The following is a 13,971-nucleotide window of genomic DNA, read 5'->3' as shown; positions in this document are numbered from 1 at the left end:
AGTTGTCCAGCCCTTTAGGAAATTGGATCCGAGAGTTCTTAATTCTTCGATGGCTTAGATGAAATCTCCAAAAGCTCTGTAAAACTAAAATTTAGCCTAGTCAACAGCAGCCACATAATAGCTTTTGTAGTTCGGCAAGCTCGCTCTTTGCACCGACAAAGCTTGTAGCATTGTCACTCCAAATGGTACGCGGATTGCGTCGAAGGCTGATGAGTCTTCTCATCGCTGCGATAAAAAATCCGTCGTGAGATCCTGGACAAATTCCAAATGAGCTGCCTTCGTGGAAAAGCAAACGAAGACGGCGAGATAGCACTTATGGGGTCTTGACAAGGTGCGCGCTGCAACTTATCGAAAAAGTTGAGGAATTGGAAGTTCAATGAATTGTCAATGAAACGCTTCCAATTAGAGCCGCAAAACGGCGCTCTGGCAATTCCTTTACTGCATGCAACAGGGAAGAGCTTTGCAAAAAGAATGGAGGCCTGCTAGTCCAAAGGGAATGCTCCAGACTTTCGGTACAAATCGTGTAAATTGTAAGTTTTGTTTTGTACTGTGAGGTCAACTTTCCCTATGACGAAAGAACTGGCTCTGGCAATGCGTCATCCCAATCCACGTTAGCAAGTTGTCTATTCTGACAGTATAATCCGCATGGTGGCTCGATAATTGGACGGTATTTAAGAAAAATTAAACAGAAGCTGATCTGAAGCTGGATCCCAGACTATCCCAATCCATTGGCAATATCCATCGTGAAATTTGATTGAGTGCTTCTCGTCGCAGTCGGACAGAGTCAGCTGACTAGCTAAGGTTTTGGTAGAGGGCTTGCTACCTGATAATCAGGTTAAGATGATGAATGAAAACATGATAATAATGTTGAATAAGAAGATGGCAATGGGTCACATGACGGAGTTGAATATGAGGTGGATGGTGCGGATAAGGCATGATTCTCGATGCATTCCCGGTGAAATTCATGCTGGCATGTAGTTATGTACGAGTGTGGTGTAATGATCTCTGCTGCACATATTGCGCAAACAGAGTTTGAGACACTAGTTTGTGATCTGTGAACATCATAATGCTTAAGAAAAATCCCACATTTCAATATGGAGAAAAAACAAAAAAAATATATAAAACTGGCAACAATAATGTGCGAGAACTCTTTGCTTGATATTCTACTGTTATAGGGCTTGTTTGTTATTTTCTGCTTAAAATTCTCATGAAATACGTAAAGGTTTTTTAAAAGCAGATATTCCATTTCTAAGACCAATTAAAAAAAAACCAATCGAAGTCTTCGACTGTTTACTCTTCCTCTGCACGAGTATTCTAACCTTAAGGAAAATCTATCTTCTTTTTGAGGAATAGTAAAGAAGAAAAAAATTGTCCACTAGCTTTGAGGATATGACATCCTCACGAGTAATACCAGTATTTTCCGTCATGTTAAATTGATGATCTTTATTTTTTTCAGGATAGCGTTTAAGCAGAAGTAGCTTAAACTGGGACAGAAACCAAACCGAAGTTATGTGCTGTTTCTCCGTTTTTCTCAGAAAAATCCACCAATCCGTTTGTTACACTTAGGAAAATCTTTGGGATAAGACTTAGCTACGGCCAGTCAGCAATACTTAAAGTTACTTGACGTGCCCTTCACAACTAATTCTGAACACAACAGTTTTGAAAGTAAGAAACTGACACGGAAAATTTAATTGAAAGTACTTATTCGCGAGTCTTAATGAATCGAAAAACTCACTAAGGCCCACAATGAGCGCCACCGTATCTAATTAATTATTATGTTTAACTAAACTGTAAGGTGTAACTTTACTTGCGGGTGCGCCCTTTAGTTACATTTTCGCTACAGACATTATTGAATAGGATCAAGAATTGAGAGTGCTTGCGACAAAATAATATCGGAGCTAGTATACAAAATCGGAGGAATCAAATAAACATATTCAGTAAAGGATAGTTTTAGAAAAGGAGGAAACGGAGGAGAAAATTATTGCTAGCGAAATTATTGCTACCCTACCAATGACCTTTTTTCTTAAGAGCATTGCTCTTCTGTGCCCTTTGTCCAGAGAAACATAAGGCGAGTCTAGTATTTAAATTTTTAAATATTCATTTCTATTTTCGCTCTTGTGACTAATAACTAATAACAAGGTTCATAAGAACTAATAAGATCATAATGAAGTTTAATATTTTTTTTCAGTGTAAGGTAATAGATCCAGATTTATGTAAGTTTAATTACATTTCGGTAGGTTTGTTATAATTAAAGTTATTTAAGTTATTTTTGTTTATTATTATTATTATTATTATTAACTATTTTATATACAGTTTCCTTGATCAAAATAATAGAAACAAGAACTTTATGATCTTCAACGAGTTAAGCCTGTTTATTCGCCAGGTCCCGACGGAATTCCTGGCTGTGTGCTTAGATTCTGTGCGGAAGCCTTGTGCAAACCTCTACTGAAATTGTTCAACTTATCTCTGGAATCTTCACAGTTCCCCCATATATGGAAGGAGTCCTTTGTAATCCCTCTCGATAAAAAAGGTAGCAATTGGATGCAAGCAATTACAGAGGAATCTCCAATTGTCTGCTATCCCTAAGCTTTTTGAAAACGTTATTACTCCTCATTTACAGCACCTTTGTAGGTCAATTATATCACCATGTCAGCATGGGTTCATGAAACGCAGACCAACACTTACTAACCTTCTGGAGCTAACCTCCTTCGTAGTACAGGGCTTTAAAAATAATCTTCAAACAGATGTCATTTATACGGATTTTGTGAAGCATTCGACTCTGTTAATCATTCACTCTTATTAAAAAAAAAATAGATTTATTAGGTTTCCCTGTTGATCTCCTAAATTGCATTCTAAGTTATCTGAATGGCAGGACGCAACGGGTCCTCTTTAAATTATCTTTCTTGTATTCACCGAGTCACATCCGGTGTCTTAGGGGAGCCACCTAGGTCCGCTCCTTTTTACCCTTTTTGTTAACGATCTTCCTTAATAATAAACCAGTCGCGTGTACTCATGTACGCTGATGATGTAAAATTTGTCTCCAGTATAAGGACACTTCTCGCCATTTGGACTTACAATCCGATCTAGATAGCTTTCAAACCTGGTGCCGTGATAGCGTATTAAACTTAAATGGCTCTAAGTGTAAAGTTATGACCTTTTGTCGTGCCAACTCAATACACGCGACTTACACTCTAAGTGGGTACTCTTTGGACAGAATTACACATGTTGATGATCTTGGTGTTCTTCTGGACCATAAACTTACATTTTTAGACCATATTTCGTCTATTGTCAATAAGGCCAGAGGTGTGCTTGGTTTTATAAAATGGTGGTCAAAGGAATTTGATGATCCTTACATGACCAAAACCTTATTCATGTCTCCAGTCCGTCCGATCCTCGAGTATGGATCACCTGATTGAAGTCCACAATACGAAGTTTACTCGAACCGCATTGAATCGGTTCAAAAGAACTTCTTACTTTTTGCCTAACGCCTTATTTGCGATGCAAACCGTAGACTAATGTTAATTAACTTACCTTCCTTAGCTACCCGAAGAACGATGCTTGGAACAGTCCTTATTTTTAACCTTATTCGTGGTGAAGTTGATAGTCCCGACTTGGTTAGTCGGCTAACTTCACCGCTCCAAGCAGATTTACTAGAGATTACGTACCGTTAATTTTAAATCAATGTATATCTAATTATGAGTTGCATGATCCCTACTGAGTATTATGGTCTCACTATAATAGATTCTATCCTATTATATCTAATTCTGACTCTCTGCCGTTCTCAAAGCGATCAATACTAACGTATTTAACAAATTCTAAAATCTTACTAGTATACATATATTTCCTCGTCCTTTACTGTCTTCTATATCGCGATTCGAGCCGTACGATACACGGCAGCGCCCCTCGGTCGGTTGGGCGGGAGGTGTAGCCGTAAACGAAAAAAAAAAAAGAGGGAACCCTAAAATCAAGTTCCCCGACTATCTGATACCCGTTACTCAGCTTGTGGAAGTGCAAAGGAGAAATTTCGACACTAACCGTTTTTGGCGGTTTGTAGGCGTGAGAGTAAGCGTAGCAAAAAGATTTTTGGCAAATCTAGAAAATTTACAAGACTTACAAAAATGTGAATAATATCAAAACATTTTTTCTAAGTACGGGCGTGGCAGCTTTGGCGGTTTGTGGGCTTAGAGTGGGCGTGCCAACATGGGTCATTAAACTTGCGCAGCATCTATGTCCCTGGAGTCTGCATGCTTTATCCTGAGATACGGACGTACAGACGGACGAACAGACGACCATGGCCAGGTCGAGTCGGTCGAGGCCACTTTTGCTCAAATTGACGGGATTATGCGAAATGAACACTATTTGAGCACTTTGCAAACCCATCTTCCCAATGGAATAATAATCCGAAAGGAATATTCGAAAAATTAGTTGAAAGTATGCCAAAGCGAATAAAAAGCGTCATTAGAAATAAGGGTCTTTGGACTAAGTACTAAAAGATAAGCTTTAGTTAAATAAAATAATTGAGTAAATAATTGAGTAATCTTGATTTCTATATTTTTGCACTTTTTGCACTTTGCACGCGCCGCAGGTTATAAATTTAAAAATAACAAGAGAGAACGCTATAGTCGAGTTCCCCGACTATCTGATACCCGTTACTCAGCTAGTGGATGTGCGAAGAAGAAATTTCAACACTGACAATTTATGGCGGTTTGAGGGCGTTAGAGTGGGCGTGGCAAAAAGTTTTTTAGCAAATCGATAAAAATTTACAAGACTAATACAAAATGAAAAAATATCAAATCATTTTTCAAAAGTGTGGACGTGGCAGTTTTGGGCGGTTTGTGGGCGTTAGAGTGGGCGCTGCGTTTATGTCTCTGGAGTTTGTATGCTTAGTCTTAACTTTCTAGCTTTTGTAGTTCCTGAGATCTCAGCGTTCATACGAACGGACAGACAGACACAGACGGACGGATGGACGGACATACGGACAGACGGACATGGTCATATTGACTCGGCTATTGATCCTGATCAAGAATATATATACTTTTATATGGTCGGAAACGCTTCCTTCTGCCTGTTACATACTTTTCAACGAATCTAGTATACCCTTTTACTCTACGAGTAACGGGTATAAAAAATTAAAATTGGATAACAAAAAGAAAGGAGACTCAAGCCTGGGTCTAGCCCATCATCGGAAATTATGGTCAGTTGAAAATCATTCCTGACTTACTAGCGTCGCAGTGTTTTGCAAAAGGCTTTGAGAAATCTGGACTACACAAGACAGGAGCTTTACTCAAACACTCTTTGAGTTTGCCGAACGCTTCTATTGCCTGCTCTGTTAAGCCAAACATCTGTTCCGTTGTCATAAAAAAGTCAACGGCGCAGGAAGAGTTGCAAAATTCGCAACGAATTTCAGGTGTCATCCACACAATCCCATGAAACTCCGCAAACTTTTCAAACTCATCGGTAAAGGAAAATCGGTGATTGCGGCTACCTTCTCAGCCGTCCGCCCACCGTCATCGAAAATGTGGCCACCGTACTTGTCACATACAAAAATGACTTTTAGAGATGTTTAACGTTAGGTCAGCGCGCTTTATGTGAAGGACTAACTTCGTAAGTACATCTTGTAACGAACTGATTTTATTATTCTGCTCGCTACGAAATACGTGCTGCAAGCTCGGTATATTTCGTGTGTTTGTCCCACCAAATTTATATTAAAATGTGATCACCGGTTACCAGTAATAACACTTGCAGTTTTCGTTTCTGGATATTTATTTTTGCCTAGAATTTAATGTGATTTGATTATCGGGACGTCTCCGCTCTTCCGTCGTAAAACTGAACCCTAGCCTGGTACTGCCGGGGCCACACGTGGTTGGTAGTGAGAAGAACGGTTGTGGGCTGAGGGAAGCGTCACCGTTCTCAGACTAGGGTGAACAAGTGCATGTCTCCTTGACTGTCAAGCTTCCAGCGTTCGGCTGCTGATATAAAGGGGTACCATGGACTGTAAAAGCCATTTTATCTCGAGATTGAGGTTCCAAAGGGACCTGCCAATATGCATCCTTTAGGTCCACACTTGATATATACTCTTCTTTTGATAAAGGCAAATTTTAACTTTCCTTGGCTTAGTGACCATTACAATTGGAGAATACCAAGCACTCTCAGACACTACTATTACCACTTATCGCAACATTCTGTCAATTTCAGCGGGAGCGGGAGAGACTGGGAAATGACACAACAATCGAGTACAAACTAAGTTAGTTTTGGCGAATCTTTCCTGACTAAATGAGGGAAAACAATTGATCACCTTTGCAAATTTAACCCTTTGGGATATTTGTGCTGATCCGCCACAGCCTGATGGCTGAGTTCATGCCGCAACATTTCAGCTATTCTTAAGTTAGAAATTAATTTCCAAAATGTAAAATCTTTTTTTCTTTTATTTTCTGATCTTCACACTTCTGTTCGTCTGGCGCCTTCTCGAGAGAGTGCCCGTACTCCTTCGATCGTGCACCGTTGATTATAATATATCGAGTGCCCTTCTTATCGATAGTTACAGTGTTACCTTATTTTAACTTATAATATTTACATTATTTACATTATTTACATTCGGCCGACCTGACTACAGATCGACCACGATCTTTATAAACAAAGGGCAACAAGTTCGTTAACATTACTTATCCAAGGCTTAAGTCTAGCAGGTTCTAACACGCCTCTAAATGGCAGTTGAGTTGTTAACTGGCAATCATCAATATCAACTACTTTGTATCGATCATTATCAAACACACGACTTATCCTATAAGGCCACGGTACTTAGGGGCAAACTTCTTATTAATTCCTGCAGTAGTATCAACATTTCTGATGGCCACATAATCACCTACTTGATATTCACGAGGAGCTTTATGTTTTCTACTGTATGACTCTTCATTTCTTATCTGTGAATTCTGGATATTAACAGATGCGTTCTCACGGATGCTTACAAGATCTCTAGGTTCATCATTGAATTTATTCTCTAAATACTCAGAAAGCTCATCAACTACAGGTCTCTTTTGTACTACTCCAAACAATAAAACACTAGGCGCTACTTGAGTGCTACTATGTACTGCGTTATTGATGGCATATTCCACTAAGTAATTTGTACCAATCGGACTGACTAAGAGGTTCTGCTAATTTCCCTAGCATTGGTGTTAACACCCGGTTTACACCCTCCACCTGGCCATTAGCCTGAGGCGCTCCTGTGGCCACTTTTATGTGCTCAATGTCTCGCTCTTGGCAAAAGGTGGTGAACTCAAGTGAAGTAAAACAAGTACCGCGATCCGATATAATCCTATGGGGTCGACTATAAAAACAAGAGAGAACGCTATAGTCGAGTTCCCCGACTATCTGATACCCGTTACTCAGCTAGTAGAAGTGCAGGTTTGTGGGCGTTAGAGTGGGCGTGGCAAAAAGTTTTTTGGCAAATCGATAGAAATTTAGACGACTAATACAAAAATGAAAAAATATCTAAACATTTTTCAAAAGTGTGGGCGTGGCAGCTTTGGGCGGTTTGTGGGCGTTAGAGTGGGCGTGGCAAAACGGTTTTTGGCAAATTGATAGAAATTTACAAGACCAATACAAAAATGAAAAAATATCAAAACATTTTCAAAAGTGTGGGCGTGGCAGTATTGGGCGGTTTGTGGGCGTTAGAGTGGGCGTGGCAACATGAATCGACAAACTTGCGCTGCGTCTATGTCTCTGGAGTCTGTATGCCCAATCTAAACTTTCTAGCTTTTGTAGTTCCTGAGATCTCAGCGTTCATACGGACGGACAGACAGACAGACGGACAGACGGACAGACAGACGGACGGACAGACGGACATGGCCAGATCGACTCGACTATTGATCCTGATCAAGAATATATATACTTTATATGGTCGGAAACGCTTCCTTCTGCCTGTTACATACTTTTCAACGAATCTAGTATACCCTTTTACTCTACGAGTAACGGGTATAACAAAGTATTTACTCAACGCATCTCTCGCTTCTCTTGTACTAGTCGTATTAACGGGAAAAAGTTTGACAAACTTGGTAAAAGCATCAATAACAACCAGGAGATGCTTTCCCTTTGAAATGATACTCGGTAAGGGACCTAAATGGTCTATATGGAGTGTATGAAACGGAATACAAGGTTTGGGGATACTATGCAAGGTTCTGTTATGAATAGATCTCGGCACCGAATGCAAAATGCACGAAAGGCAATTTCTAATAAAATGCTCAACTTTAGTTCTCATTTCTGGAAACCAATAGGTCCTTCTTAAATCCTTAACATACTTATCGTGAGATTTTCTAATTACAAACAATAAGAATCGTCCACGTTCTTTAGACATACTAGTCCATCCCTTAACTCAAAGTTACGCACGTTTCCTCTCTCTAGTTTCTCTCTCAAATGAACTATATTTTTATCCCTCATTTGCTCCGTTTGTAGAATAAGGTCTACGTCATCAGGTGTGGCTCCTACAACTCCAACTAACGGTATTGATTTTAGAAAAGCGTCCTCACGAAACTCCAATTTATCATCTCCCAGGCCTTTTTACTACCGTTCATGTAGTTACTGGCCGCTTTCTCAAAATTTATTCCACCAATCTCTTCCTCTTCTTCTTCACGAAGGTTTTCTTCCAAAATAACACGAAGTCTCTCTACGACATCTTCACAAAGGTCATCAAGTGGCACCCTGTCAACAAGGTTGTCTCTACGGATTTCTAAAAGGCTTTGAATTATGCTATCTCTACTGTTGTCTCTAAGGTTGGTCTCTACGGATGTCTCTACGGTCTCAACAAGTTGGTCTCTACGGTTCTCTAGAAGTTGGTCTCTACGGCTGTCTCTACGGGTTTCCTCAAGGTTTTTTAACAAGTCTTCATTATCGCCAAACTCACTATCTTTTAACAACTTGACAACTTCTATCTGTCTGCTTAAAGCGTCCACATGGGCCATATTTACACCCGGTCTATGCATAATCGAATAATCGTAATTCTCTAACTCAAGGGACCATCTGGCAATCCTAGGATTAATAGCTTTCTCTTAGTATTGCACTAACGAATTGCAATCCGTAATTATCTTAAACGGTCTATGCTCAAGGTATACTCTAAACCGACGCAACGCATTTATTATCGCTAGTGTTTCCAGCTCAAAACTATGGTACCGGGATTCTGCCGCAGTGGTTTTACCGGAATAAAATTAAATACAATGCATTTTTCCATCATCTTGTCGCTTCAATAGTATAGCTCCAAATCCATGGGCACTGGCATCCGTATGGAGCTTGGTTTCTCGACCAGGACTGAAAATGGCTAAAACTGGGGGATTAGCTAAAGCGTTCTTTAAATCTTTAAACGCTTTTAATTGCTCATCATTCAGTGGAAAAGGACCCCCTTTCTTCAACAACTCTGTCAAGGGTTTAGCTATACGCGCAAATGACAGGACGAAACGTCTAAAATACGAAAAGAATCCTAAACAGGAGTGAAGACTATGAACATTCTGCGGCACAGGGAAATTTCTCAAGGCTTCCAAATGCGATTCACTAGGCTTTATCCCGTATTTACTGACACTGTATCCCAGGAATTCGCATTCCTTCTTCAAAAATACGCATTTCTTCTTGTTTATCTCCAAATTATATTCGCTAATACGATTCAAAAGTTTTCCCAAAATCTCTAGGTGCTCATCTACTGTCTTAGTCGCAATAACAATATCGTCCATATAAATTACTAGGCTCTTCTTTCTTATAAAATCTGAAAACGTTTCTGAAATAAATCGTTGAAACACTGCCGGGCCATTTTTAATCCAAAAGGCATCCTCAAATACTCATATTGTCCTTGAGGGATAACAAATGCTGTATACGGCACGGATTTTCCTGCGACCTCTATTTGATGAAACCCGCTCTTAAAGTCAATCACAGAAAAACAACATTTCCCTTCCAAATACTCTAGGCAATCTTCAATAAGGGGCAAAGGAAAATTATCTTTAACGATACGCTTGTTCAAACCACGGTAGTCAACTCACATTCGAATATCACCAGACTTTTTTTTCACAAGGACCAAAGGTCCTTTCTTATTGCTTTCTTATTGTCCATAATGGTTTTCGCCGCTGCACGGAGTTGATATATGGTGGCGTCTTCTTGGAAAAACACGTTCTCTCGATCTAGAATAACTTTCAGCTCAGGTCTCGTTCTTTTTAAAATTTCACTATATCTCATAACAAAGGCGTTCTATTTTATACGGGCCTTGACCCCACACCTGGTATGTAAAATCTTTATTTTCTTTTATTTTCTGATCTTCACACTTCTGTTCGTCTGGCGCCTTCTCGAGAGAGTGCCCGTACTCCTTCGATCGTGCACCGTCGATTATAATATATCGAGTGCCCTTCTTATCGATAGTTAAAGTGTTACCTTATTTTTAACTTATAATATTTACATTATTTACAAAAAAAAATATTTTTTTTTTTCATTTAATCAAAAAATAAAATGTTTAAAAATATTTTCCCAAAATTTCGTTAAGCTGCGATAAATATTTTTCGAGATAATCGACCCGAGAGAAGTAAAGTCCGGTTCCGCCCCCACGGTGGCTTAACGGCCGTGTTCTCGTTTTCTTAAACTATGTTTTACAATACGGGCGTCGCGATTACGAGAGAACTATTCAATCAATTCACGTAAGCTAAACGGCATTTTATAAAGAATTCGATGTTCAAGTGCGTGATAGAGCGATATTAAAAAAAAAACATATTTTATAGTTTTTTAAGTATTATTATATCAAAAAACACGGGTAAAAATCTAACTTTTCAGGAACTCATGGTTACTTATGTTTAATTTTTCGAAATCATCAAAATCCCTCTACTACGCACTTCATTACAGCTTTCTGATTAAAGCAAAATTTTTTTTTGTTTAGGATAGAAAGTTTATCCAGCAATTGACGCCCGCAGAATTTGTCACCGTGACTGGATCGGTCATATTTCCGCCATTTTGTTTTCTTTTTTACAAAAATTTTTTTTTTGTTAAGCTTGGTTAGGTTAGGTCGGAAGGCCCTGACGGCGCTGCGCATAGGCCAATATGGCCCGTAGCTGTCCGAATGTTTCTTTATGGACATAGAGAATTTTTACGCGGTTTTCGAAATCTTTTAGGATCCTGGCTTGTCTTCTTCCTGCAGGCAACTTCTAGCGATGTCAGAACCGGAACGCCTAGGTAGTTTATTCTTGCCCTTGTTAGGGCCGGACATTTGCAAATGAGATGCTCCAAGGTTTCGATTGCCTCGAATTCATCACATTGCCGGCATTTGGCGTTGTCTGTAATGCCCAGTTTGATTGCGTGTGCCGCAGGTAGGCAGTGACCTGTAAGAATTCCCACTAACAATCTGCAGTCTTTCCTTGGAAGATGCAGCACGTAGTGACTGAGTTTTGCGTTGCGCTCTTTGCACATGATTTTTGAAATTTTTCAGGTGGTGGAAGTTCTCCTCCTTCTGCTTTTGGCTTGTGTGTCGGCCCGTCTTTCCATTTCGCTTTGGAGCGTTCTAAGGGAGACAGGAACGTTTTCTGATCTTTCATTCGCCAGTCCGACGCCTTTCTTTGCAAGTTCGTCTGCCGTCTCATTACCATCGATGCCCTGGTGGCTGGGAACCCAGTAGAACCGCACTGACGTGGTTGTGGTAAGGATATATAGTGCCTCCCTGCTTGCCAGTACACTTTTGGAACTGACCGCTGACGGTTGCATGGATCTTATCGCCGCTTGACTGTCTACAAACAAGTTGACCGCTTCATGTGGGTGGTCAATGCTCTGCGCAAGCTCTGCCGCTTTCCCTATGGCGAATACTTCCGCCTGGAATATGCTGCAGTGGTAGCTTATACGACAGCCTCATTTCAGGGTCTGTACAGTATATGCCCGCTGCAACTCCTCCATCCATCTTGGAGCCGTCGGTGTATATGTTGAGGTGTTGAGTATGGTCCTGACCTGTTTTCCAGTCGTCTGGTCCCATGAATGTTGTTGTTCTTACATCCGGGCACGTTCTGGTGACCATATAGTCAGATATACTACTCATGTCTCGACCAATTGAACAATGCCCGAATCCTTGTAGAGACATATTCCCTGATGCAACTAGGCGATGTGCAGCCTTTCCTGCAATCAGTTGCGCGTGGATGTCTAGGGGATCAACTCCAATTATAGTTTCGAGTGCTTTTGTGGGGGTTGACCTCAGCGCCCCTGTTATGCAGAGCAGTGGCTGCCGCTGAGTTCTCTCCATGAGCTTGTTGTAAGTCGTCTTTCCATGGCCTGCCACCACACTAAGACTCCATACATCAGTGTTGGACGCACCACCGAGATGTATACCCAGTGCATTAGAGCGGGTAAGAGGCCCCATGTGCTGCTAAGCATCTTTTAGGATGCATATAGCGCTATGCTGGCCTTTTTCACTCTCTCTAATACATTGGGCTTACATGTCAGCTTGCTGTCTAAAACAATTCCGAGGTACTTGACCTGTGTCTTCGGGGTTAGCCTGGTTGAGTTTATCTTCGTGTGGACTACGCGGTACCTTGTATCTCTTGGTGAAGAGAATGAGGTCCGTCTTGTCCGCGTTGTCTTCACCCACTCACATATCTCCCTGAGCGTTGATTCCATACGAGCTGAGCGTCGATGGACAGACTGCTTTTGTCGTCAGCATAGGCTGTTATTTTTGGTGCCTTCCTCTCGAATCTCTTGATCAGGTCATCTACCACCAGATTCCACTGGAGCGGCGACAGGCGGTGCCCCAATCGATTGTACCAGTCTACAGCTTAGAAGATTTCTTATCCACAAACTGATGTTGAATGCTCCGAATATATCACAAACACTCCGAGAGCATATTCTTGGTTATGCAGGGCTTTCTTAATGGTGGCTACTAATGAGTATAGTGCCGTCTCCACTGATTAGCCTTTCGTTTAAGCGTGCTGGTTGGATGACAGTAGTCGTCCCACATCTGATGTATATGTCGAGCAGCTTTTCTAGCGTCTTGAGTAAGAAAGAGGTGAGACTGTTAGGAGCTGTTAGGGCCTCTTCGCTGCCCTCAGTACACTGTCCGTCATCGCGTTTGAGCTGACTCTGTATGGTTGGCTGCTTCGATAGCAGCTTCCGGAGTCTAGTCGTTTCTGGGGCAGTCTCGATATTGGAGCAGAAGTTTCTCCACGAGCTTCTTTTTGCCCTGCGTATTTCCTTCTTTTAATCCCTGAGTAGAATCTTGTATTTCCCTTTGATTATTGTTGGGTCAAAACCCAATTAGAATAATCTTGTATATTAGAATTCCGCGCTTTTTGAATGATGTTAACATAACAGCTGTTGCGCTAGGCTGCCAACTCGTACTAGCGAACGAGTGGAAGATAGGAATTAGAAAAAAGAGAGTATATAGAACAAATATAGATGAAAAATTGAAGTTGAAGATATAGCCACGAGGAGTTTAAGTGAGGAGAAATAATCAAGAATTGTCATTAAAATTTAACTATTAAACTAGCACCATCCGACATCATTTATACTCAAGAAAAAGCTCTTGTTTTTACAATTATATCATTATTCGCGTCTTTGGCGATTTTGAAAAAATTCTCGAAGGTTGTTGCGTAGAAGCGAAAGATTACCGTTCCACCAGGGTGGCCTCGTCTTCTTCCTGTCTCTAGATGTCGGGCATGCTGCGCGTTGCGCATCTAATAATTCCCTGGAGAGGGTCTCTAGGGACTTTTCTATGTCTCTAGCGGATTTTTCTAGGCCCGGGCTAGACGCGAGTCGTGTCTAGATTGTCTTCTTGAACTTTTCCCAGTTAGTGTTCCGGGGGTTTCTGAAAGAGGATGGTTTGGAAGAGTTGTCGAATTCGTATATGAATTGTATGTACTTATGATCTGAGAAGAATGGTCTCTCAAGGACTCTCCATTCTGAAACCATAGTACATTGTCCCCTTACTAGTGTAAGGTCTAGCACGTTCGAGGAGGTGGAAGCTACAAAGGTATGCTC

At 40.8% G+C, this 13,971-nt stretch overlaps 1 protein-coding gene across 1 annotated transcript in view; it reads left to right on the top strand.

The window, feature by feature from the left end:
- LOC120457536 (scavenger receptor class B member 1-like) overlaps positions 1 to 12,797 on the top strand; it is a 30,730-nt gene extending 17,933 nt beyond the window's left edge. The window contains exon 3 of the mRNA XM_039645082.2: positions 12,702 to 12,797. Coding sequence (XP_039501016.2) covers positions 12,702 to 12,797 — 96 coding nt within the window. The remainder of the gene's footprint in view (positions 1 to 12,701) is intronic.
- Positions 12,798 to 13,971: the final 1,174 nt, after the last annotated feature.

Source organism: Drosophila santomea, unplaced genomic scaffold, assembly GCF_016746245.2.
Source record: "Drosophila santomea strain STO CAGO 1482 unplaced genomic scaffold, Prin_Dsan_1.1 Segkk19_quiver_pilon_scaf, whole genome shotgun sequence".
Lineage (NCBI taxonomy): Eukaryota > Metazoa > Arthropoda > Insecta > Diptera > Drosophilidae > Drosophila > Drosophila santomea.
Note: the sequence above shows the minus strand (reverse complement) of the source record. Positions and strands in the feature narration are given on the sequence as shown.